At 39.0% G+C, this 25,450-nt stretch overlaps 2 protein-coding genes across 4 annotated transcripts in view; both read left to right on the top strand.

The window, feature by feature from the left end:
• LOC118765431 (uncharacterized protein DDB_G0271670-like) overlaps positions 1-22,443 on the top strand; it is a gene marked incomplete at its 5' end in the record, with an annotated part of 141,747 nt that extends 119,304 nt beyond the window's left edge. The window contains one exon of the mRNA XM_036507498.1: positions 22,425-22,443. Coding sequence (XP_036363391.1) covers positions 22,425-22,443 — 19 coding nt within the window. The remainder of the gene's footprint in view (positions 1-22,424) is intronic.
• A 1,445-nt stretch (positions 22,444-23,888) lies between these two features.
• Positions 23,889-25,450, top strand: part of LOC115217009 (calcineurin-binding protein cabin-1) — a 70,936-nt gene continuing 69,374 nt past the window's right edge. The window contains exon 1 of one of the 3 annotated variants that reach the window (XM_036507204.1): positions 23,889-24,133. In XM_036507204.1, coding sequence (XP_036363097.1) covers positions 24,131-24,133 — 3 coding nt within the window. In that variant the 5' untranslated portion in view covers positions 23,889-24,130. The remainder of the gene's footprint in view (positions 24,134-25,450) is intronic. The other 2 variants (XM_029786534.2, XM_029786533.2) reach the window with 2 other exon arrangements.

The raw sequence follows: 25,450 nt of genomic DNA, 5'->3' as shown, positions 1-25,450 counted from the left end.
ATATAATGTAAATATATATATATATACACACATGCGCATGCACATACACACACATACACACATATATATTTCCATCTAAGCACAGGTGAAACCATCATCGTCATCATCGTCATCGCGAAGGTCAGAGATGACATAATCGAGACAAACATAAAAGCTGGCAAAGCTATCTAAACTTTCTGTTACTCACTTACTAGAAGTTAGTTCTGACCACACAGTACACTTAATACATAACTCTTTTCTATAACATTACCAAGAAGCCTGAGATATTTCACTTCACTACCGAGTGCAGCTCTGTGTGCCTTGGGTATGTGCTGTGATTTGTTGTGATGCTCTGAAGGTTATTGTATGGAAAATGTTTTGCGTAGGATGTGTGCAGTGCCCAGTAGTGCAATTTTCTGTATGTTATATGTGTTTGTAAGGCCTGGTGTTTTTGTTATGTTTTTCATTACATGTTTTTGGTATTATTATTATTATTATTATTATTATTCAGTAGTTTTATTTTTATAGCGTGCTTTCACTTCACTACCGAGTGCAGCTCTGTGTGCCTTAGGTATGTGCTGTGATTTGCTGCGATGCTCTGATGGTTACTGTATTGAAAGTGTAGGTTGTGTGCAGTGCCCAGTATTGCAATTTTCTGTATGTTATATATATTTGTAAGTCCTGGTGTTTTTGTTATGTATTTATCTGAATATTTTTTTTATCATACCTAATGCACCTACTATGATAGGAATTATTTCTGTTCTTAGATTCCACATTCGAGTTACCTCTATTTCCAGGTCTTTGTATTTTGAAAGTTTCTCCATTTCTTTTAGAGACATGTTGTTATCTGCTGGTATTAATACATCAATTAGAAAGCATTTTTTCTTCTTCTTTGTTGTTGTTGTTGTTGTCGTTGTTATATTCAACTGTTGCATTCATATTAATTGGAATACTGCCATATAGTAAGATTATTGAGCAGTTCTGTATATATACAAAAGTCTATTATTTTTATGTTTATAACATATTTATTATGTTTGAAAAATACTTTAATCTCACATAACTGCAAAATAAAATCCATTTACCAGCGAACATCGGCTTTACACTACTATCTTCTGTTAGTCATGTGAAGTATATGAAGAGCAACTAAACTTTCCTGAAACTGATGACTATATTTCTGGTCACGTAACTGGTTGTGAAAATAAATATTTGTCGGTTATTATTATTCTACAGCGAGAATAAATATGTTTTAAGCATACAAATTTACTATAAAATGTTAAGTCTGTTTTCATATACTGGAATGTTTGCTGTTGTATTGTATATCAACGGCTGTTTGTTATTTTGGTTATTTGATTAACATTGATTTTTTCATTGTTGCCTGTATTTGCCGATCCTCTGCAACTTCAGCAGTTTCCCCTGTGTTTTGAGGGGCTTTTTGTTTTTTTTTTGTATTTTATGTACAATAACAATAGATTAAATTGAATTGGAAATCTCTGACCTACGGTTTCACATGAAACACTTTTGCCAACAGAAATGTTTCCAGGTCACAAAAGCTCATATGGGGTTACATGCTTTGGTGGAGTTTTGAAAGATGTTTATACAAATAACTCCGCAAACATCCAGACGTACACACCTAAGACTACCCCCAAAATCACTCCTGCAACCCCATGAGCCAATGAAAGAGAGCCTCTGTGTGGTCTCTTGATTTGTTAGAAATGGCAGCTAAATCTCCATAAGATTATACCCTGCTGCTTTAAAAAAAGAAGGAATACATTGGATAATGCAGATCAGGTTACCTTTTTCTTTTATGTTTTATTTGTTTCAGCCATTGGACTGCAGCTGGCCATGCTGGACCACCACGGTGGAGGGGTTAGTGGAACAGATCAATTCAGTACTTGTTTTGTTTTGTTTGTTTGTTTGTTTCATTCGCCTAAACTTTAAGTGACCCATTTTTGGTGGTTCTACAATTTGTTGGCTAAGAGGAGATGTGCCGGGAAGTTAAACACACAGACACAGATACAGATACACACACAGACACAGAAGTTGAGTTTTATATATATATATATATATATATATATATATATATAGAGAGAGAGAGAGAGAGAGAGAGAAAGAGAGAGAGAGAGATGCCTATCTGTCTATCTATCTATTAATAATAAAAACAACTGGTCAAAAATTGATGGTTTTATTACTATTTATAAGAAAACATTTTCTTCATAATTCAAATGTCTCCCATTGGTGACAGTTTGACTAGCATGGTATTGATTGAACTTTAAGCCCCATATAAACATCCATAGCCATAAGTCATTTATCAACCTTATTTTCTGGCTTATCATCGAGGTCAAAGATTTTTTTAATCAGATCACTCTAATACTCTCTTCTCTCAAAACTCAGGTATGGAAATTTAACCCTTTAGCACTTAGATTACTCTCTTAAGTATGATTCTTGTTTATTCCCACTTTTAAATTAATCAAGTATTATCTCATAGCTTTGAGACTTTGAAGACGTTATTGTTTATTTTTAGAATAGCATTACAGGATAGGCGTGAAAGGCCAGATCTGGTTGGTTGGTTGGTTGGTTGGTTGGTTGGACCATAAAACAGGTAGAATATTCAGGGTGGATATGGTCAGTTTAAATGCTAAATGGTTAAGCATAAGTTAAAGAAGCCACACAACCCACAAGGTACTCAAAATTATTAAAGATGGGTCTCACAGTGGCAAGGGCAAGTTCTCAAAACCTTTGGCAATTTGCTGTGCCTGGGAGGACTCATCAAGCCAAGTGAAATCGTAGTCTTGGCCGGTGCCAGTGACATGTAAAAGGCACTCACTACACTCTTGGAGTGGTTGGTTGGCTTTAGGAAGAGCACCCAGGCATAGAAATCAAGCCAAATCAAACTGGAACTTGGTACAGCTCTCTGGCTTACTAGTTCCAGTGAAACCGTTTCACCCATGCCAGCATGGAGAGCGGACGTTAAATGATGATGATGAAGAAAAATATATACTCTTTTACTTGTTTGAGTCATGTGACTGTGGCCATGTTTGAGCACCACCTTTAGTCGAGCAAATCAGCCCCAGGACTTATTCTTTGTAAGCCTAGTACTTATTCTATTGGTCTCTTTTGCCGAACTGCTAAGTTACAGGGACGTAAACACACCAGCATCGGTTGTCAAGCGATGTTGGGGGGACAAACATAGACACACAAACACATACACACACATACATACATATATACATATATATATATATATATATATATATATAATATATATATATATATATATATATATACATACATATATATTTATATATAATATATGTATGTGTGTATATGTTTGTGGAACTGTGTTTGTCCCCCCAACATCGCTTGACAACCGATGCTGGTGTGTTTACGTCCCTGTAACTTAGCAGTTCGGCAAAAGAGACCAATAGAATAAGTACTAGGCTTACAAAGAATAAGTCCTGGGGTCGATTTTTTCTCGATCGACTAAAGGCGGTGCTCCAGCATGGCCACAGTCAAATGACTGAAACAAGTAAAAGAGTAAAAGGGTATTCACATTGAGTAAGAAACACAGTTAGTCAATGACATTAACCCCAGTGCATAACTGATACTTATTTTATCAACCTCAAAACGATAAAAGGCAAAAGTCAACCTCGGTGGAATTTGAACTCAGAACGTAAAGACAGAACAAACGTAACAAAGCATTTCATCAGGCATGTTTACAATTTTGCCAGCTGATTGCTTTTAGATACTAAATATCCGTAATATACTGGGGACTGAGTTTATTCTGCAATGAAATTTGAGAATATGCGTAATCAAAAGAAACCAACAGAATTAGTAGTTTATTGTGGGTTTCTATTTCAGCTGATAACTAACCAGAATTATTTATAAGTATTGATTAATTAATTGATTGGCACTCGGTTAGAATTAAGTTATGCGTATCATTCTAATGGATGTCTTTCTACAAATTCTTTTAATGTGAAGAGTTTGTGGCTCATGCGACTGCAACCAGACAGATCTTGACAATGGTAGATCAATGTCCATTAGACTGAGAATCTTTAAGAAAGGAGACACGGTTTTCTTTTTGTTTTCCTTTTGTTTTTTGGGGTGTGTTTTTTTTTTTTGGTTCGTATTGAGTACAGCCATGGCTGTGTGGTTAAGAAGATTGTTTGATATCCTTGTGGTTTCAGGTTCAGTCCCATGGCACACCACCATAGGCAAGTGTCTTCTACTGTAGCCTCTGGCCAACTATTGTTATGTGAGGGAATTTAGTGGCCGAAAGTATATGGGAGCACATTGCATATAAATACATACACATACACATGCACACACTCAAACACACACTCACACACACACACATACATGTGTATATGTATATATATACACACATATGTATGTATGTGTGTGTGTGTATATATATATATATAATTATTTCGAAAAAATTTCGTAATACCTGACAATTTCTTGTTAAGTTTTCCTTATTAAGTAGTTGTCCTTAATTGCTAAATATATATATATATATATATATATATATATATATATATATACATATATATATACATACTTATGATATCAGTCCCTTTTGCCAAACCACTTAATTAGGGGTACGTAAACACACCAACACCATGCTAGCATGGGTTGGACAGTTCAACTGGGTTCTGGGAAGCCAGGAGGATGCACCAGGCTCCAGTCTGATCTGGCAGTGTTTCTACAGCTGGATGCCCTTCCTAACGCCAACCACTCCATGAATGTAGTAGGTGCTTTTCACGTGCCACTGGCACAGAGGCCAGAGGATGCTGGCATGAGGCCATGATCGGTTGGTGCTTTTGCGTGTCACTGACACGGATGCCAGTCAGGCGGCACTGGCATCTGCCACGTTCGGACGGTGCTTTTTATGTGTCACCAGCACGGGTATCTTAATTACAATTTCCATTTGATTGCTATTTTGATGTTGGTGTTGATGTACTTGACTCAATAGGTCTCCTCAAGAACAGCAGGTCACTCTACGATCCAAGGTTAGCACACCAGGCTGTCCTGCGAGCCATGAACTCACTTCTTTTGTCGGGACTTCACAGTCACAGCATATCTCAGAGGTCTTATAATATATATATATATATATACACACACGCAATGGGCTTCTTTCAGTTTCCATCTACCAAATTCACTCACAAGGCTTTGGTCAGCCCGAGGCTATAGTAGAAGACACTCGCCAAGGTGCCACGCAGTGGGACTGAACCCGGAACCATGTGATGAAGAAGGAAGCTCCTTACCACACAGTCCACATCCAGAACAAAATTAAGAAATTTTGTCTTGAAAAAAATAAATTATGAGCAAATGGGCATAGGAGTGGCTGTGTGTTAAGTAACTTGCTTACGAACCACACAGTTCCAGGTTCTGTCCCACTGCGTGGCACCTAGGGCAATTGTCTTCTACCATAGCCTCGGGCCAACCAAAGCCTTGTGAGTGGATTTGGTAGATGGAAACTGAAAGAAGCCCATCGTATATATGTATATATATATGGATGTGTGTGTATATGTTTATGTGTCTGTGTTTGTTCCCCCCCCCCCTGCAACATTGCTTGGCAACCAATGTCGGTGTGTTTACATCCTAGTAACTTAGCAGTTCGGCAAAATAGAAATCAATAGAATAAGTACTAGGCTTACAAAGAATAAGTCCTGGGGTCAACTTGCTCGTCTAAAGTCAGTACTCCAGCATGGCCACAGTCACATGACTGAAACAAGTAAAAGAGTAAAATAGTAAATCTGGCCATTATTTAAAGAGTTTTAAGAAACTATAACACTTCTTTGTTTCTTTCGCTCTTTCATTCTTTCTGTCTTTCTTTCTTTCTTTCTTTTTTTCTTTTTCTCATGTTTTCTTTCTTTCTTTCTCTATTCATTAATTTATTTTACCTAATTTTATTTTGAAATCTCTGGTGTAAACTATACATAAAATAGCCGATAACAATAAACTATACCAAGAAGAGAGTATTGAATGGAGGCAAGAAAAGCACAAAAAAAAAAATTAAAACAAAAAGAAAAAAACAAAAAGAAGCGAATGATTTTATTTTCTTGCTGGAAAGTCAATCATATATAATTCACTGTGTTAATGATCACTTACTTTTGTCAATAAACATACATACATTTATTATACATACATACATACATATAATATATATATACTATATATATATATATATATATATATATATAATATAATATTATATATATATAATATTTACATACATATATATATACATATGTATATATACATATATGTACTTATATTTGTTTATATATATATACATACATATGTTTATATATATATGTGTGTGTGTGTGCACATATATACATACACATATATATATATGTACTTTTATATGTTTATATATGTATGTATGTATGTATGTATATGTATATATATATAAACACACACACATATATATACATGTACGTTTATTGTGTGTGTCTGTGTATATGTATGTATCATCATCATCATCATCATCGTCGTTTAACGTCCGTTCTCCATGCTAGCATGGGTTGGACGGTTCGACCGGGGTTCTGGGAAGCCAGAAGGCTGCACCAGGCTCCAGTCTAATTTGGCAATGTTTCTACAGCTGGATGCCCTTCCTAACGCCAACCACTCCGTGAGTGTAGTGGGTGCTTTTTACGTGCCACTGCACAGGTGCCAGGCGGGGCTGGCACGGCCACGGTCAATTGGTGTATTTTATGTGCCACCGGCACGGAAGCCAGTCGAGGCGGTGCTGGCATCGGCCACGAGTCGGATAGTGCTTTTTACGTACCACCAGACCAGGGATCCTGGCTGGTTCAATTCGATTTCGATTTCGCTTGCCCCAAATGTCTTCACAAGCAAAGGGGGTTGGCAAGGGTGCCTGTCGTACGGTCGCATTGGAGTATTTTACTGCCACGGCCCCGAGTCGGATAGTGTTTTTACGTACCACCAGGCCAGGGATCCTGGCTGGTTCAATTCGGTTTCGATTTCGATTTCGATTTCGCTTGCCCCAACATGTCTTCGCAAGCATGGGGGTTGGGATGGGTGTCTGTCGTCGGATGAGGTTCTTATCGACTTCGCTTGCCTCAACCGGTCTTTGTGTCCAAGGGAGGAAGGCATTCATAAGTGGGCTGGCCACTTGTCCTGCCTGGTCTTCTCACGTACAGATATTTCCAAAGGTCTCGGTCTCTGGTCATTTCCTCATGAGGCCTAAGTTCGAAGGTCGTGCTTCACCACCTCGTCCCAGGTATGTATATGTATATTATTTATATGTATGTATAATATATATATATATATATATATATATATTATATATATAATTATATATATATATATTGGCCTGCTCGCTTAGCCAGTGGGGTGGCATCATTCGAAGGCTAAAACAATGCGAACGCATTGTGACCAGCGATGTGTAGCAACATCTGATGGTCTGGTCGTCACGTGATCACGTGATATGTATATTATATATATATATATATATATATATATTGCATATATACATATACATATATACATACATACATACATACATACATATGTATGCATGTATAAACATATTTATCTATATATGTGTGATTGTACAATGATACATTATTACTATCATCATCACCACCACCACCACCACCACCACCACCACCACCACCACCACCACCATCATCATCATCATCATCATCATCATCATCATCATCATCATCATCATCATTATTATTACATAGCCGTAGCTGAAACTTTTCCCTTGGCTAGAACCATTGAACACTCCACAAGCACTAACGATTACTCGTTGAGACACAAATATTTGCAGAAGAAAACAAATTCGACCATAATAACCTTTGTGTTTTTGCGCCAAGCTGTTTTATTGATTAATCCTTCTTTGTGCAACGTGAGAAACAGGTAGGTAGGTTGGTGGGTGGTGAAAGGGTAGGGATGAGAAATTACATCTGTGGCATTGCCATACCTAATTAGTCAGGAGAATTGTGGATGATCAAATTCTGAAAAGGTGTTTGGGTTACTGGGTTTTATAAATTAGTATTATCATTTTCCGACTCTGTCACCTCTGTTGTATGATGGAAGTAGCCGAGTTTAATGTTGTAAGTATTATGAGAAGGGAGTCTCCATGCAGTTGCTCTGACTATTTGAAATATAGTGGCCCATGTCCTTCAAATGAAATTCACTCTTCTATAACATGAAAAAAGAACCCCTCTTCCTAACAGACACAAAGGCACACACATAGACAGATATGTATATATATATATATATAGATATATATAGGTGCAGGAGTGGTTGTGTGGTAAGTAGCTTGCTTACAAACCACATGGTTCCGGGGTTAAGTCCCACTGCATGGCACCTTAGGCAAGTGTCTTCTACTATAGCCTCGGGCCAACCAAAGCCTTGTGAGTGGATTTGGTAGACAGAAACTGAAAGAAGCCCGTTGTATATATGTATATATATATATATATATATATATATATATATATATGTATGTGTGTGTATGTTTGTGTGTCTGTGTCTGTTGGCCCCAACATCGCTTGACAACCAATGCTGGTGTGCTTACGCCCCCGTAACTTAGCAGTTCAGCAAAAGAAACTGATAAAATAAGTACTAGGCTTACAAAGAATAAATCCTGGGGTCGATTTGCTCGACTAAAGGTGGTGCTCCAGCATGGCCGCAGTCAAATGACTGAAAGAAGTAAAAGAGTGTGTATATATATATATATATATATATACTGTTGTGTCTGGGGAGAGTCATTCTCTTTTAGTGCCTTATAAGTTAACATATTCACTGTCTTTCAGTTTCTGTCTTTCAGTTTCTGTCTACCAAATCCACTCACAAGGCTTTGGTCAACCCAAGGCTATAGTAGAAGACACTTGCCTAAGGTGCCATGCCTCTTACCACACAGCCACATGTATGCCTACACCTATGTAGTCATTAATGTTTAGTAGAAGCAGCAGAGTGACTGAAGGGCTGAGAGTTTCATGTGTTAGCATTTAGGAAACTTATCTACTCTAAGCACAAGGTATGAAATTTTTGAGGAGGGGGCTAGTCAATTAGATCGACCTCAGTATGCAACTGGTACTTAATTTATCGAACCCCAAAAGGATGAAAGGCAAAGTCAACCTCAGCAGAATTTGAATATATTCTTTTCTCCTCGAGGCAAAAGGCCCAAAATTTTTTGGGAGGGGGCTAGTCAATTAGATCGACCCAGAATGCAACTGGTACTTAATTTATCGACCACCCTGCCAAAAATGGATGAAAGGCAAAGTCAGCCCCAGCATAATTTGAATATATTATTTTCTCCTCTAGGCACAAGGCCTATAATTTTTGTGGAAGGGCCAGTCGATTAGATCGACCCCTAGGCAAAAGGCCTATAATTTTTGTGGAGGGGCCAGTCGATTAGATTGACCCCAGAATACAACTGGTACTTAATTTATCGACCCCGTTTAGCACTTATCAATTGAACACAAGAAAATCTCGGCCCTTGAGTCATTTTGTTGCTTCTGCTAAATCTTCTGCTACATATTAATAAAAGTATAGAAATACAAGTTTTAAGTTTTCTTTTCTTTTTTCCTGTACGAAAGCAGAAAATGAATGAAATGACAAATAACGAGAGCTTCTAACAATGCAGAAATTTTTTTTTTAAATCTTAACATTTCAGGCACAAAAGCCCATCTTCAGAAGAATACATTCAAAGAAGATCTCTGTAAATCCGCATTTCTTCGACTGCATTCTTCTGAAGATAGACCTTTGCATCCGAAATATAAAAGTTTTTTTAAAAACTTTCTTCTATTGTTAGTTTTCTTTCTTTATTTCTCATTTCATCCACTTGTCTACTTAGGTATTTATTTATGTAAATTATAGAACTGTTGATAAATTTCTTACTGTATTTAATGCCTTTGCTCCTATGGCACATTGGCTATTGGTGACTTTTCCTCATTCTTCCTTTCTTTCTTTTTTTCTTTCATTTGTTCTTTCATTCATTCTTTCTTTCACTCTCTCTTTCTTTCTCACTGTACTTAATCCCTTCTTGCCTATAGTGATTAGGCCATTGGTGACTTTTCCCCATTCTTTCTTTCATTCTTTCTTTTTTCTTTCATTTCTTCATTCTTCCTTTCTTTCTTTTTTCATTCGTTCTTTCATTCATTCATTATTTAATTCATTCTTTCTTTCATTCTTTCTTTCATTCTTTCTTTCTTTCTTTCATTCTTTCTTTCTCTCTCACTGTACTTAATCCCTCCTTACCTCTAACAATTCACTCATCGGTGACTTTTCCTCATTATTCTTGACCCCGGACTGTCTTTTCTCCCTCTCTTCAGTTGGATCCCTGCCTTTTCTTCTTTAACCTCGCAGCTCCCTCTCAGCTTCCTTCAGATGCACCGCATCATGTTTCCCCGAAGAAAAGTCTTCTTCCCACAAGTTTTTCCCCTTTTGTAGTCAAGCCCATTTCATATATTCTCATTTTAAAAACCATCTCCGACAAATCATTGAGAAGACATCGGTGCTGCCTTGGCAGAGGATTGCGTTTCTCCGAGTGCTCTTGTTCCAAGATTAATATTTCACCATGACTGGAATTCACTCTCAGTTACCTCTCTTCCTCTTTGGTTACTAATTGATTATTGGTAAGAATGTGTCTAAGCATATTTAATCATAATGAATCGATTGTTATTGGCAAGCAAACGTCGCCTGTCCATTGTTGTGATAATTCTTTTAACAGTCTTCATTTTGTCCTTGGTAATCTCTTGATTCTGAGAAAGACATTTCTGCAATTTCTTGCACATAGGCATAGGAGTGGCTGTGTGGTAAGTAGCTTGCTTACCAACCACTTGGTTCCGGGTTCAGTCCCACTGCATGGCACCTTGGGCAAGTGTCTTCTACTATAGCCTCGGGCCGACCAAAGCCTTGTGAGTGGATTTGGCAGACGGAAACTGAAAGAAACCCATTGTATATATGTATATTGATGTATGTGTGTGTGTATATGTTTGTCCCCCCAACATCACTTGACAACCGATGCTGGTGTGTTTAGGTCCCCTTGACTTAGTGGTTCGGCAAAAGAGACCGATAGAATAAGTACTAGGCTTACAAAGAATAAGTCCTGGGGGTCGATTTGCTCGACTAAAGGCGGTGCTCCAGCATGGCCACAGTCAAATGACTGAAACAAGTAAAAGAGTAAGAGTATATGATTCGTTTATAGTGATCAAACGTTTGTGCAGTACATTAGCTCATTCTGAACATCAACTTGACATTGCCTGTATGGGTGCAACATGTCACACATCGGATGGCAATGTGATCCCTCTAGAATTCACCTAAGGGTAATAATAATAATAATAATAATAATAATGATAATAATAATAATAATAATAATATAATAATAATAATGCCCTGATGCAGTACCAGGCAGTGGCTCTCATGGCTTCTGATCTTAACTGATTGAAGTGTTATCATGTACATTGGTTTGTCTTGGTATAAAAGATGGGCTACAGCAAATATTCTGCTCAATACCACAGATTGCTTGTCAGTTGTTTGGACCTTAACCAGTTGAGCATGTCCCTTGGTGGCTGGCGATGTGTGCATCTCTGATCACGAGCAGAAGTAGTGAGGGAGCATCATAGCCATGTGTTGAGAAGGATTCTTTGGGGTTTGAATAATTCCCCTTTGGAAACATGGGTGGTTCTTTCAACATCCTTAAACAAGTCTTACATGGCACCAGATGGGTATTTTTGCAGGGCACCACATTGGGCACTTTTATGTGGCACCAGATGAGTGTTTTTGCAGGGCACTACATGGGCACTTTTATGTGACACCTCACAGGCACTTTTATGTGACACCAGATGAGTGTTTTTGCAGGGCACTACATGGGCACTTTTATGTGGCACCTCACAGGCACTTTTACGTGACACCTCACAGGGCACTTTTACATGGGACCAGACAGGTGTTTTTACATGGCACCACATGGGTGCTTTTACATGGTGCACTGCACAAGCCCTTTTACATGCCTTAGAAAAACCAAGGTCCTGAATAAATTAATAATGCTCTTGTTGTTGTTTTAAATGCCTTGGTCATAGGAGGACATTTTTGCAAGACTTTGAAATTTGATGGTGGGTGGGGAGGAAGGGAGACAGGAACCTCAGACTGGACACCTGGTCAGTAATTTTTGAAACGAAACTGACATACCAAACACCTTCATCTTTGCTAATTAATTATTTTCTTCCCTGTTCTTAATTTTGCTACTTCTCATCACTTTTCAACTACACGCATGTTGTCTCGATCTCCTTACCTATCTACACATCTACCTGCCTAGGCACTTCTCTTTCTCCCTCTCTCTGTCTTTCTGTTTCTCACCCCTCTCTCCTTCTTTCTGTCTCTCTCCCTCTCTCCCTTTCTGTTTCTCTCTCCCCCTCTCTTTCTTTCTGTCTCTCTCTCCCTCTCTCCCTTTCTGTTTCTCTCTCCCCCTCTCTTTCTTTCTGTCTCTCTCTCTCCCTCTCTCCCTTTCTGTTTCTCTCTCCCCCTCTCTCTCTTCCTCTCTCTCCCTTTCTGTTTCTCTCTCCCCTCTCTTTCTTTCTGTCTCTCTCCTCTCTCTCTTCCTCTCTCTCCCTTTCTTCTCTCTTTTTCTCTCTCTCCCTTCCTCTCTCTTCCTTTCTGTCTCTTTCTCTCTCTCTCTCCCTTCCTCTCTCTTCCTTTCTGTCTCTTTCTCTCTCTCTTTCTTTCTCTCTCTCCTACCCTCTCTATCTATCTGCTTTCTCTCCCTTTCTTCTCTCTCTCTCTCTCTCCTCCCTCTCTCCCTTTCTGTTTCTCTCTCTCCCTTCCTCTCTCTTCCTTTCTGTCTCTTTCTCTCTCTCTTTCTTTCTCTCTCTCCTACCCTCTCTATCTATCTGCCTTTCTCTCCCTTTCTTCTCTCTCTCTTTCTCCCCCTCTCTCTCCTCCTTCTCTGTTTCTCTCTCTCCCTCTCTCTGTATAGTAGAAGACACTCACCCAAAGTACTACCCAGTCATCCTTAAAACTATGCAGTTACTGTTACGGTTACAATTACAAGGTGGACTTATCCACCACATAGCCATGTCAGTACAGATAAGAGAATTAACTTAGTTACAAATTACCATAAAACACAAACCAATTTTTAATGAGAAATATCCTTAGAAATTGCAACCACTTCTGAACTACACACCCTTTCTCTCTCTCTTCCTCTCTCCCACCCTCTCTCTCTTCCTCTCTCTCTCTTCCTCTCTCTTCCTTTCTCTTCCTCTCTCTCTTCCTCTCTCTCCCTCTCTCTCGTCCTCCTTCTCACTCTCTTCCTCCCTCTCTCTCTCTTCCTCTCTCTCCCTCTCTCTCTCTCTTCCTCTCTCTCCCTCACTCTCTCTCTTCCTCTCTCTCTCTCTTCCTCCCTCTCTCTCTTCCTCTCTCTCTTCCTCTCTCTCTCTTCCTTTCTCTCTTCCTCTCTCTTCCTCTCTCTCTCTTCTTTCTCTCTTCCTCTCTCTTCCTCTCTCTCTTCCTCTCTCTCCCCTCTCTCTCCCTCACTCTCTCTTCCTCTCTCTCACTCTCCCTCTCTCCCTCTCTCCCTCTCTCCCTTTCTCTCTTCCTCTCTCTCTCTTCCTCTCTCTCACTCTCTCTATCTTCCTCTCTCTCTTCCTCTCTCTCTCCCTCTCTCTCTCTTTGTTACTTTTGTGACCCCTCTTAATGTGCCTTGTTCCTCTGAGCTTAGCTGACTCCTTGCCAAGATATTACATTAATCAATGCAAGGCACCTGCCTTTCTTCCTCGCTTTGCTTTCGCCATGTCTCACCTCTCGGACCAAACATCAACCGAATGATCTTACAACGCATCTACATTTACATAAATCGATGTTTCTTGGATGATGCTTCTTCAAAAGGAGGGGGAGCAGAGGGGAGTGACAAGCAACCGTTCCTTCATAAAGCAAAACATTATTATTATTGTTGTTATTATTATTATTATTATTATTATTATTATTATCATTATTATTATTATAATTATTATTATTATAATTATTATTATTATAATTATTATTATTATTATAATTATTATTATTATTATTATTATTATTATTATAATTATTATTATTATTATTATATTATTATTATTATTATTATTATTGTTGTTGTTGTTGTTATTATTATTATTATTATTGTTATTATTATTATTATTATAAAACAAGGTTCTCGGGGTTTGTTGTGTTCTCATCACTGTTCATAAGACTCATAGAGCCTTATGGAGTGGAGTGGGGTATGGTGGGGTGGAGAGTGGAGAGGGGATGGAGTCGTTGGTCTCATAAGCAGACCTTAGAATCAATGGAAGTGGGTGGTGGTGGTGGCGGTGGGTGGTGGTGGTGGTTGTGGTGGTGGTGGTGGTGTGGTGGTGGTGGTGGTGGTGGTGGTGGTGGTGGTGGTGGCGGTGGCGGTAGTGGTGTCGGTGGTAGCAGCAGCAGAGGTGGTGGTGGTGGTGGTTGTGGTGGTGGCGGTGGTAGCAGCAGTGGTGGTAGTGGTGGCAGCAGCGGAGGTGGTGGTGGTGGTAGTAATGTTAGTGGTGGTGGTGGTGGTGGTGGTGGTGGCTGCAGTGGGGGTGACAGTGTGGTGGTGGCAGTGGTAAAGAAGAAGAAGAAGAAGAAGAAGAAGAAGAAGAAGAACAACAACAACAACAACAACAACAAGAGGGTCATTATATACATATGTATGTTACCTTGGAAACCTATTCCCTGTCAGAAGAGAGAAAGATGGTGGTAAATAAATAAATAAATAAATAAAAGATACTTCATTTAGTTGAGGCTGTTTGAAGGAACTTTCTAGATCTTCTGCCTGTATTGATTTTCAAAGTATCTCTATTGGCTTACAAAAGGCAAACAGTCCCTGGCAGTTATTAGAAGATTAGCAACGGAATACATTCTCTGAGCCTTCCTTTTCTTGAGCTGTTCTCTACTGTCAAAGTGAAGGCACATAGCTCAGTGGTTAGAGCTTTGGGCTCACAATCATGAGATAGTGAGTTCAGTTCCCAGACTGGGCTGTGTGTTGTGTTCTTGAGCAAGACGCTTGTGAACGTGACCTGGGCATTATTGATGACTTCTTGTGAACATGACCTGGTCATCATTGTCGACTTCTTGTGAACATGACCTGGGCATTATTGTCGACTTATTGTGAATGTGACCTGGGCATCATTGTCGACTTCTTGTGAACGTGACCTGGCCATTATTGTCGACTTCTTGTGAACGTGACCTGGGCATCATTGTCGACTTCTTGTGAACGTGACCTGGGCATCATTGTCGACTTCTTGTGAACATGACCTGGGCATCATTGTCGACTTCTTGTGAACATGACCTGGGCATTATTGTCGACTTCTTGTGAACGTGACCTGGGCATTGTTGTCGACAGTGATTTGCGTTGGACAAAAAACATCGCTAAAATTGCCAAGAAGGCTGAGGGTGTCTTGGCATCACTTACCAAGTCCTTTGTGAGCTGCTCTCCGGCTATCTATCTGAGGCTTTATATAGCTATGGTGCAGCCTCACCTGGAATTTGCATCACCGGTCTGGAACCCCTATCTTGCCCAGGATATTACTTGTCTGGTAACCATTCAGCGACGTGCAACCAAGAGAATACCCTCCATCAGGCATTTGCCATATTCTGAATGCCTTACTTCCCTGGGCATGGATACATTGAAACTCCAACGTCTGGCAGCTGACTTGGCAGACATCCATAAAATTATTAACCATCTTACAAACAATAACTCTGAGCACCTTTTCAAACTCCACCTGTCTAACACCCGTGGACATATTTACAAAGTCAGAAAACAGCACAGCTCCCATGACTTTCAGAAACATTTTTTCACGCTAAGAGTTGCTGAAGCATGGAACAAATCTGTTGTTAGTTGTTGGAATCTGTTGTCGGAGCACTGCATCCTTCAAAACTTCCATGCTTCCTGAGATTCGCCAACACTATACCTGATTTTCTCCCCTCCATACACACGCAAGCATGTATCTGACTCATACACTGTTCACTTTCCAGACATTTTTAGATTACTGCATATGCTTTATATGCAGTTTCTGACAAGTTGTGGTACACCTGAGCACTGTATACAATAATTTCATTATTATTATTATTATTAATATTATTTCACGTTACTCCAGTTCACTCAGCTGTAGAAATGGGTTGCGATGTCACAGGTGCCAAGCTGTATCGGCTCCTTTGCCTTTCCCTTGGATAACATTGGTGGCATGCAGAGGGGAAGCTGGTATGCATGGGCAACTGATGGTCTTCCATAAAGAACCTTGCCCAGATTTGTGCCTTGGAGGAGAACTTTCTAGGTTCAATCCCATGGTCATTCATGACTGAAGCAGGTCTTTACCCTCACCTTTTGCTGTCCAAGATATTTTCCATACATGCCCACTACCTGCTAAGATTACTTTAAACCAGTGTTTCACAAACAGGGTCCATATGACCCATGGAGATCCATATATAATTTTGGTGGGGTCTAAACAAACAAGATAGTAAATTGGAGATTTACAGTTGTAATTTTAGGTCCTTGAGAAAATTTTGCTTCTGATATATTCAATGTAAAAAACAACTTGGATTCTTTCTCTAATGCTTAATTTAGTTCATTTTGTTCCTGGCCACTGAAATATTCTTTTCTACTCTAGGCACAAGGCCTGAAATCTCGCAGGAGGGGGACCAGTTCATTAGATCGACTCTAGTATGCAGCTCATACTTAATTTATCGACCTCGAAAGGATAAAAGGCAAAGTGGATTTCAGCAGAATATGAACTCAGAACGTAAAGACAGACAATATACCACTAAGCATTTCACCCGGTGTGCTTAATGATTCTGCCAGCTCACCGCCTCATGAAGAAGTTAAGTATTCTTTTCTACTCTAGGTACAAGACCTGAAATTTTGTTGGAGGGGGACCAGTTGATTAGATTGACTCCTGTATGCAGATGGTACTTAATTTATTGACCCCAAAAGGATGAAAGGCAAAGTCAACCTCGGCAGAATTTGAACTCAGAACGTAGCAGCAGACGAAATACTGCTAAGCATTTCGTCCACCGAGCTACCATTTCTGCCAGCTCACCGCCTTGTGGCCACTGAAATACTGCTTCAGCAACTGCTATTGCAGACCTGCATGAGTGAATGTGCGATGAACAAAATAGGAATTTTGAATGAAATATCTATAAGACTCTGGCTGTGTGGCAAGAAGTTTGCTTCCCACATGGTTCCAGGTTCAGTCCCACTATATGGCACCTAGGGCAAGTGTTTTCTACTATAACCTCGAGTTGACTAAAGCATTGTAAGTGGATTTGGTAGACACAAACCAAAAGAAACCCATCATATATATACACACACACACAGGAGTGGCTCTATGGTAAGTAGCTTGCTTACCAACCACATGATTCTGGGTTTGGTCCCTCTGCATGGCACCTTGGGCAAGTGTCTTCTACTATAGCCTCAAGCCGACCAAAGCCTTGTGAGTGGTTTTGGTAGACAAAAACTGAAAGAAGCCCATCATATATATGTATGTATATATATATATAAAGTGTGTGTGTGTGTTTGTGTATCTGTGTTTGTCTCCCCACCATCGCCTGACAAGTGGTGTTGGTTTGTTTATATCCCTGTAACTTAGCAGCAAAAGAGACCAATAGGATAAGTAGTAGGATTACAAAGAATAAGTCCTGGGGTGGGCGATTTGCTCGACTAAAGGTGATGCTCCAGCATGGCCGCAGTCAAACCACTGAAACAAAGATAACAGATTTTACAAATAGCAGGAGTAGGAAACGGGTGCCCTAAACATTCGTAAACCCCAGCTGGGAAAATTTACAGATAAAAGCCAAAAAACGAGAGGATTATGGTGGCAGCGGCGGCGGCGGCGGAAGTGGTGGTGGTGGTGGTGGGGTTTTTTTTCTGGTTGTGGTGATGACGATGATGACTGCTATGAGGAGGACGATGGTGACGACGTCGATGATTTTGATGCTGCTGCTGATAATGATGATGATGATAATTGTAATGATGATGATGATGATGATGGTGGTGGTGACGACGACGACGATGATATGGAGGAGCGATAGGGACGATCGTGATGGTCAAATAATTATAAATTTTAATAAGGTATTTAAATAATTCTCTCCCTTAGACAAGAAAAAAAAAAAACAAATGCAAACGTTCTGAGTAGCCTCCCTTGTATTCAGACGGCTTTTTAATTTTCCTGCCTTTCTGAGTCCGAGTGACAGCAATCAAATATTGAAATCGTTTTAATCTACCCCGAAATTTACAAACTAAGCGTTTCTAACATTGACCAGGGAACGACCCTATGTTTGAAATCATATTAAAGCAAAATTTAAATTAAAACGTGAAGATTTTCCTTGATAAGTTCCAAATATTAGATATTAATTTTTATGTTGGGACATTCCTCCACACATGAGTTCCCACCACCGATTTTATTTCGAACAATTAACATGCCTTCACTTTGTTTCCTCATACGTTTTGTTGATTTAAATTCCGGCTGTGTGGTAAGTAGCTTGCTTACCAACCACATGGTTCTGGGTTCAGTCCCACTGCGTGGCACCTTGGGCAAGTGTCTTCTACTATAGCCTTGGGCTGACCAAAGCCTTGTGAGTGGATTTGGTAGACGGAAACTGAAAGAAGCCCGTCGTATATATATATATATATATATATATATATATGCGTGTGTGTGTTTGTGTGTCTCTGTTTGCCCCCCTAGCATTGCTTGACAACCGATGCTGGTGTGTTTATGTCCCTGTTATTTAGCGGTTCGGCAAAAGAGACCGATAGAATAAGTACTGGGCTTACAAAAAAGAATAAGTCCTGGAGTCGAGTTGCTCGATTAAAGGCGGTGCTCCAGCATGGCCACAGTCAAATGACTGAAACAAGTAAAAGAGAAAAGAGAGAGAGAGAAACATCATCATTATCATCATTTAACATCCGTTTTCCATGCTAGCATGGGTTGGACAGTTTGACCAGGGTCTGGGAAGCCAGGAGGCTGCGCCAGGCTCCAGTCTGATCTGGTAGTGTTTCTACAGCTGGATGCCCTTCCTAACACCAACCACTCCGTTTGAAAGTCCGATAGATCTGTCATTTTAATGAATTTTAATTACCTTTTACTGATGATATCTGAAAAGAAACAGCAATGTTAGCAAAACATATTAAGCAACAGTAATAATAAATAAAAAAACATAAAAATAAACAAGCTTTTGCTGGTTTTATAGATATTTCAAAATTATGATGTTATGATGCTAGGTGTTTCCATTATTTTGTCCTACCCCTGAAAGAATTCAGAACATCTATGTGGTTCTTCTTCTTCTTCTTCATCATCATCATTGACATTGTCGTCGTCATCATCAGCTTCATCATCATCATCATCATCATCATCATCATCATCATCAATCATCATCATCATCACTATCACCATCATCACAATCATCATCACCACCACCACCACCACTACCACCACCACCATCATCAGCATCATCATCATCATCACTGTCATCATCATCAGCATGTCGTCGTCATCATCATCACCGTCATCATTATCATCATCTCATCATCATCATCTTCATCACCATTACCATCACTACCACCATCATCATCATCATCGTCACCGTCATCATCATCATCATCATCATCATCACCAGCATCATTTAACGTCCACGTTTTCATGCTCTCATGGGTCAGACAGAATATGTTGAGTCAGATTTTTCAACAGCCGGATGCACTTCCTGTTGCCAACACTTGACTGCTTTCAAGCAAGGCGATATTTTCCCATAGCTACACACGTTTTCATTGGAAGACTGGACACAAACAGTCTTGCTTGTATGATGATGATGCTCATTTACAACAATCATGCCTAGACAAGGCTGAATACAAACACACACACATCCATACATCTATCTATCTATATATATATATTTACATATATATATATAGGTGTAGGAGTGACTGTGTGGTAAGTAGCTTGCTTACAAACCACATGGTTCCGGGTTCAGTCCCACTGCATGGCACCTTGGGCAAGTGTCTTCTACTAAAGCCTCGGGCCGACCAAAGCCTTGTGAGTGGATTTGGTAGACGGAAACTGAAAGAAGCCCGTCGTATTTATGTATATATATATGTGTGTGTGTGTGTGTGTATGTTTGTGTGTCCGTGTTTGTCCCCCCGACATTGCTTGACAACTGATGCTGGTGTGCTTACATCCCCGTAACTTAGCAGTTCGGCAAATAAGACCAATAGAACAAGTACTAGGCTTACAAAGAATAAGTCCTGGGGTCGATTTGCTCGGCTAAAGGCGGTGCTCCAGCATGGCTGCAGTCAAATGATTGATTTGAGGGAGATTTGACTGCTATGTCTAGCAGGTTGACTAATCAAATAAAAGCTTCCTTGTTGTAAGCTCAGAGCTGTGTGGTTATCTCTTTACATATCAGAATAAAAGTCGGTGCATATAAAGGAAAAAGGGGGTTTTATTATGAATTAAATTTTTGGTGCAGTCAGAGCAGACAATGAAGTCGCAGGGAACTTTGGCTGATTAACAAGGACCTATTTGGAACTTTGGCAAGAAGGACAAGAAACCAGTAGGAACTCTGGCAAACTGACAAGGAACCAGCAAGAAACCAAGTTGATATTAAAAGTACAACTTGCACTGAAGTAAACTGCTTGTCTGACATCTTAAAATTTATAGACAAGTTCTGCACTCTTATGGTGTTTTTGTTGTTATTGTTGTTGTTATTGTAATTGTTGTTGTTGTTGTTGTTGCTGCTTATTCTTAGTCAGCTCTGATCAAGTAAATTTATAAGCAAATAAATTCCAGCCATTAACTGTTTTGTCTATTTTTTCTATGTGCCAGGGAACCCAGAGCAATATTATTTGATGCGTCCATATTTTTTTAAAGACTGTAAAGTGTTATTTTGAAAGATTTTGTGTATGTGTGTGTATTTGGTGTGAGTGTATGTGTCTTTGTGTGTGTGTGTATGTATACATGTGTTTGTGTGTGGGCTGTTTTTGAATGGTCCCAGGGTCCATTGTGGTGTAAATGGATGTGTGTTTTTTTAGAGATTTTGTAGGATGGTGTGTGTATATATGTGTGCTCGTTTGTCAATCGTGTGTGTGATTGTCTTGGTGTTGTGTGTGTGTGCGTGCATACATGGTGCGAGTGTGTGTATATACATGCATCTGTGTGCGTGTGTGAGCGTATGAATGTGCATGATTGGTGTTTGTTATGGTGCTGTGTGTGCACACGTGCGTGTACATGAGCTGAGCTGGGCTGGGCTGGGCCGGGCCGAGCCAAGCCAAGCCAACCTGAGGTGAGCTGAGCTGAGCTGGGCTTGGCTGGGCTGAGCTGGGCTGAGCTGGGCTAGGCTGGGCTGAGCTGGGCTGGGCTAGGCTGGGCTGAGGTGAGCTGGGCTGGGCTGAGGTGAGCTGGGCTGGGCTGAGCTGGGTTGAGCTAAGCTAGTTCCGTCACAGGAAGCAACGAAATTTGACACAAAGCCTAAAATTTTGTGGAAGCATAGCTAGTCGATTACATCGATCCCAGTATTAAAGGCTAAGTCAACATGGGCGGAATTTGAACTTAGAACAGTTGAAATATCGCTAGGCATTTTATTTGATGTGCTAACAGTTCTGCCAAGCTAGCAAACGGGGTCAGGGAGAGAACTCAGAAAATTCACATCGTCAGACCATGGCCTTTAGACTGTATGGTATTAGACCCAAACAAAAAAAATTTTTAAATAGTGTAATAGCCATACAATGAGTTGCTGTAAACGAATATGAAAAAATGCATGCTCGCAAAAGGGGGGTGGAGGAGAGGACTCCGAAAATTCACATTATCAGACCATGACCTTTAAACTCTATGGTGTTTGACCTAAGAAAAAAAAAATTAAAAAACTGTAATAGGTGTAAATTAACATGTCCTTTAAACTACAGTGTTTGCCTAAGCTAACAGATGGGGAAGAAGATCCAATGTTTTCCCTAAAGAAAATGGATATTCTTCCCAACCACATGGTTCCGAGTACAGTTCCACTGCATGGCACCTTGGGCAAACACTGGAATTTAACCCTTTAGCGTTCACATTATTAGTGTTCACATTATTCTGCCAAAATTAATGCCAAAATTAATTGTTTTGAACTAATCATGCATTATCTTGTAGCCATGAGATTTTGATGAGGTAGCAGTTAATTTTTAAAACGATATTGTAGGGTTGGTGTGAGAGACCAGATCTGGCAAGTTTGAACATAAAACAAGCAGAATACTTTTGGCCGAATATGGTTGGTTTAAATGCTAAAGGGTTAAATGACATGTTTAAAGGTCATGGTCTGACAATGTGAATTTTCCGAGTCCTCTCCTCCATGCCACCCGCCTTTCGTGAGCGCGCATTTTCTTTATCATATTTCTTTACAGCAAGTTGTTTTACGCCTATTACACTATTTTTTCTTTTTCTTTTTGTTTTGTTCAGGTCAAACACTGAAGTCTAAAGATCATGATCTGACGATGTGAACTTTCCGAGTCCTCTCCTCCATCCCTCCGTTTGCGAGCACACATTTGTTTTTCATATTTGTTTACTACATGTTGTTGTACACCTATTACACTATTAATTTTTTTTTTTCCTCAGGTTAAACACAAGAGTTCAAAGGTCATGGTCTGACGATGTGAACTTTCCAAATCCCCTCCACCGTTCGCAAGCTCAAATTTTTTTCATATTCGTTTACAGCAAGTTGTTTACGCCTATTACACTATATATTTCTGGGGTTTTTTTTCATTTTTTTTTATTTTGGCTCAAGTCAAACCCTTCAATTTGATCGTCATCAATATGTGTTTGTCTAATATTCAGAAAGTATTATTCAATTTTCTTTGGTGGCGAGCTAGCAGCATCAGTAGCGCATCGGATGAGGTGTGTACTGTTTCTCCCGTTCTGCACATACTGAGATCAAATTCCGCCGAGATCGAGTTTTCAGGGTCAACAAAATAAGTACCTGTCGAGCTGTGGAGTCGATGCAGTCGACTTGCTTTCCCACTATAATATTTGAGATAGCACAGTAGTTCGGTCTCAGGAAGCCAACGAAATTTGCCTATTTGCAACTCGGCCTTAATAAAACTTTCGGATGGTTTTTTTTCTTTTTCTTTTTTTTCTTCCCCTTTTATGATCCCTTTTGATTGAAAACCTACCCCACTTTTTTTTCTTTTTTTCCCCCCAAAAAGAAAAGCTCTACTTTGTAATCTGTCCTGTCTGTGTGGCTAATAAAGAAACATATTATTATAAGCACAAAGCCCAAAATGTTGTGGAAGCATGGCTAGTTGATTACATCAATCTCAGGATTAAAGGCAAAGTCAACATGGGCGGAATTTGAACTAAGAACGGTCGAAATACCTATTTCTTTACTACCCACAAGGAACTAAACACAGAGGGAACAAACAAGGACAGACAAACGAACTAAGTCGATTACATCGACCCCAGTGCGTAACTGGTACTTAATTTATCGACCCCGAAAGGATGAAAGGCAGAGTCGACCTCGGCGGAATTTGAACTCAGAACGTAACGGCAGACGAAATACCTATTTCTTTATTACCCACAGAGAGGACAAACTAGGACAGACGAAGGGATTAAGTCAATTATATCGACCCTAGTGCGTAACTGGTACTTATTTAATCGACCCCGAAAGGATGAAAGGCAAAGTCGACCTCGGCGGAATTTGAACTCACAACGTAGCGGCAGCCGAAATACCGCTCAGCATTTCGCCCAGCGTGCTACCGATTCTGCCAGCTCGCCGCCTAAATAACGCAATTAAGATTGTCAATTCAGCTGACAGCTTTAAGCGCAGATTTTTTAAACAATCACAAAATGTTACGTATCTATTTTCATAAACAACATTTAAATAAATCAACAATAGTTCTTAAATTTATTTACGAAGGAATTCTATCGTTTTAATACCAACAGTACCTAAATATTCCATTAATTAACCAACTGCATTTTTACGAAACTGAAAATGCTGTCCACAATACCAAAGAACGTTATGGTGGCGCCCTGATGGGCGCATGGCGGTTCTTGGATAGCTTTCAGTTGCATTTACCTTTTCATCTTTGTAAAAATCATCTCAAAAACCATCATGCATTCCTCCTAGGTATGTTGCACCTGCGTGAGAAAAGGCGCTATCCTATTGCAAAATGGTAAGTACTATTAATATTTTTAAAATGTATTCTGACACAATTCTCTCAGCCAAACAATAAGGAAGAACTCAATTTTTGTGACATTCCATCTTTCTATCCGAATGTTTGGTTTTTTCCTTTTATTCTTTATAAAACGGATTTATTTGTATGGCTCTGACATATATTTCACATGCCTAGCACTTGTTTTCATTTCATTAAGACACATACACATTAAATATATTTCTTTACCTTCACCCATTTAATACAATAAATGAATTAATTGCAATTAAAAGCATTTATGTATTCAGTGTTTGGGTACTTTACCTGCAGTATATTGGATAACTGATATCCCATAGTGGGTTACATTCATAACCCCTATCTTACTTTGTATATATATATATATATATATATATATATATATATATATGGTGCCCCAGCATGGCCACAGCTCAAGAGCTGAAACTGGAAAACAAAAACAGAAATATATATATATATTAATTAAATTAAATTAGAGATAAAACCACTATTAGGCAACTCAAACAATGATAGACATAAACCAAAACATAAAAAAACAAAAAAATAAATATAATTAATTTAATTTATATTTACACTGTGAAATTTGATTTAATCCTAAATCTAATTTTTCCCTGCAAGTTTATATATACTCCCTAATATTATATATATATATATATATATATACCAATTAAGGACTGGTATATATAAATATTTTAATCTTCGGATTCCTTTTAATATGCTAGACCACTGGTTTTAATTGCCTAATATCAATTTCTACCCTTAATTAATCTTATATATATATATATATATATATATATATAAGAAAAAAACGAAGATAAAAGTATGATTATATATATATATATAGATATATATATATATATATATATATATATATATAATCATACTTTTATCTTCGTTTTTTCTTTCTTTCTTTTCGTCCCCTTTTACGATCCCTTTTGATGGAAAACCTACCCCACTTTGTTTTTTCTTCCCCCAAAAGAAAAGCCCTCCTTTGTAATCTGTCCCGTCTGTGTACAGCCCTGTGTGGCTAATAATGAAACATACATTTCTTCATGCTTCCCGTAATTAAAATGTTTACACTTAGCTGTGATGGCTGTTTAACATAAACTGTTATCACTTATTTATTTCTTCCTACTTATTTGTTATGCGCCAATATATATATATATATTATATTATATATTTATCATTCATTTTATACTTTTTGAGATCTAGTTATAAGTTATATATATATATATTTTTTTAATTATATATATATATTGGTTATTTATGTATTGGTTTGTCTAGCACTGTTTGAGTTGCATA

The sequence above is a fragment of the Octopus sinensis genome, linkage group LG11, assembly GCF_006345805.1.
Source record: "Octopus sinensis linkage group LG11, ASM634580v1, whole genome shotgun sequence".
Taxonomy (NCBI): Eukaryota; Metazoa; Mollusca; class Cephalopoda; order Octopoda; family Octopodidae; genus Octopus; species Octopus sinensis.
This window is presented reverse-complemented; position numbering and strand designations above follow the sequence as displayed.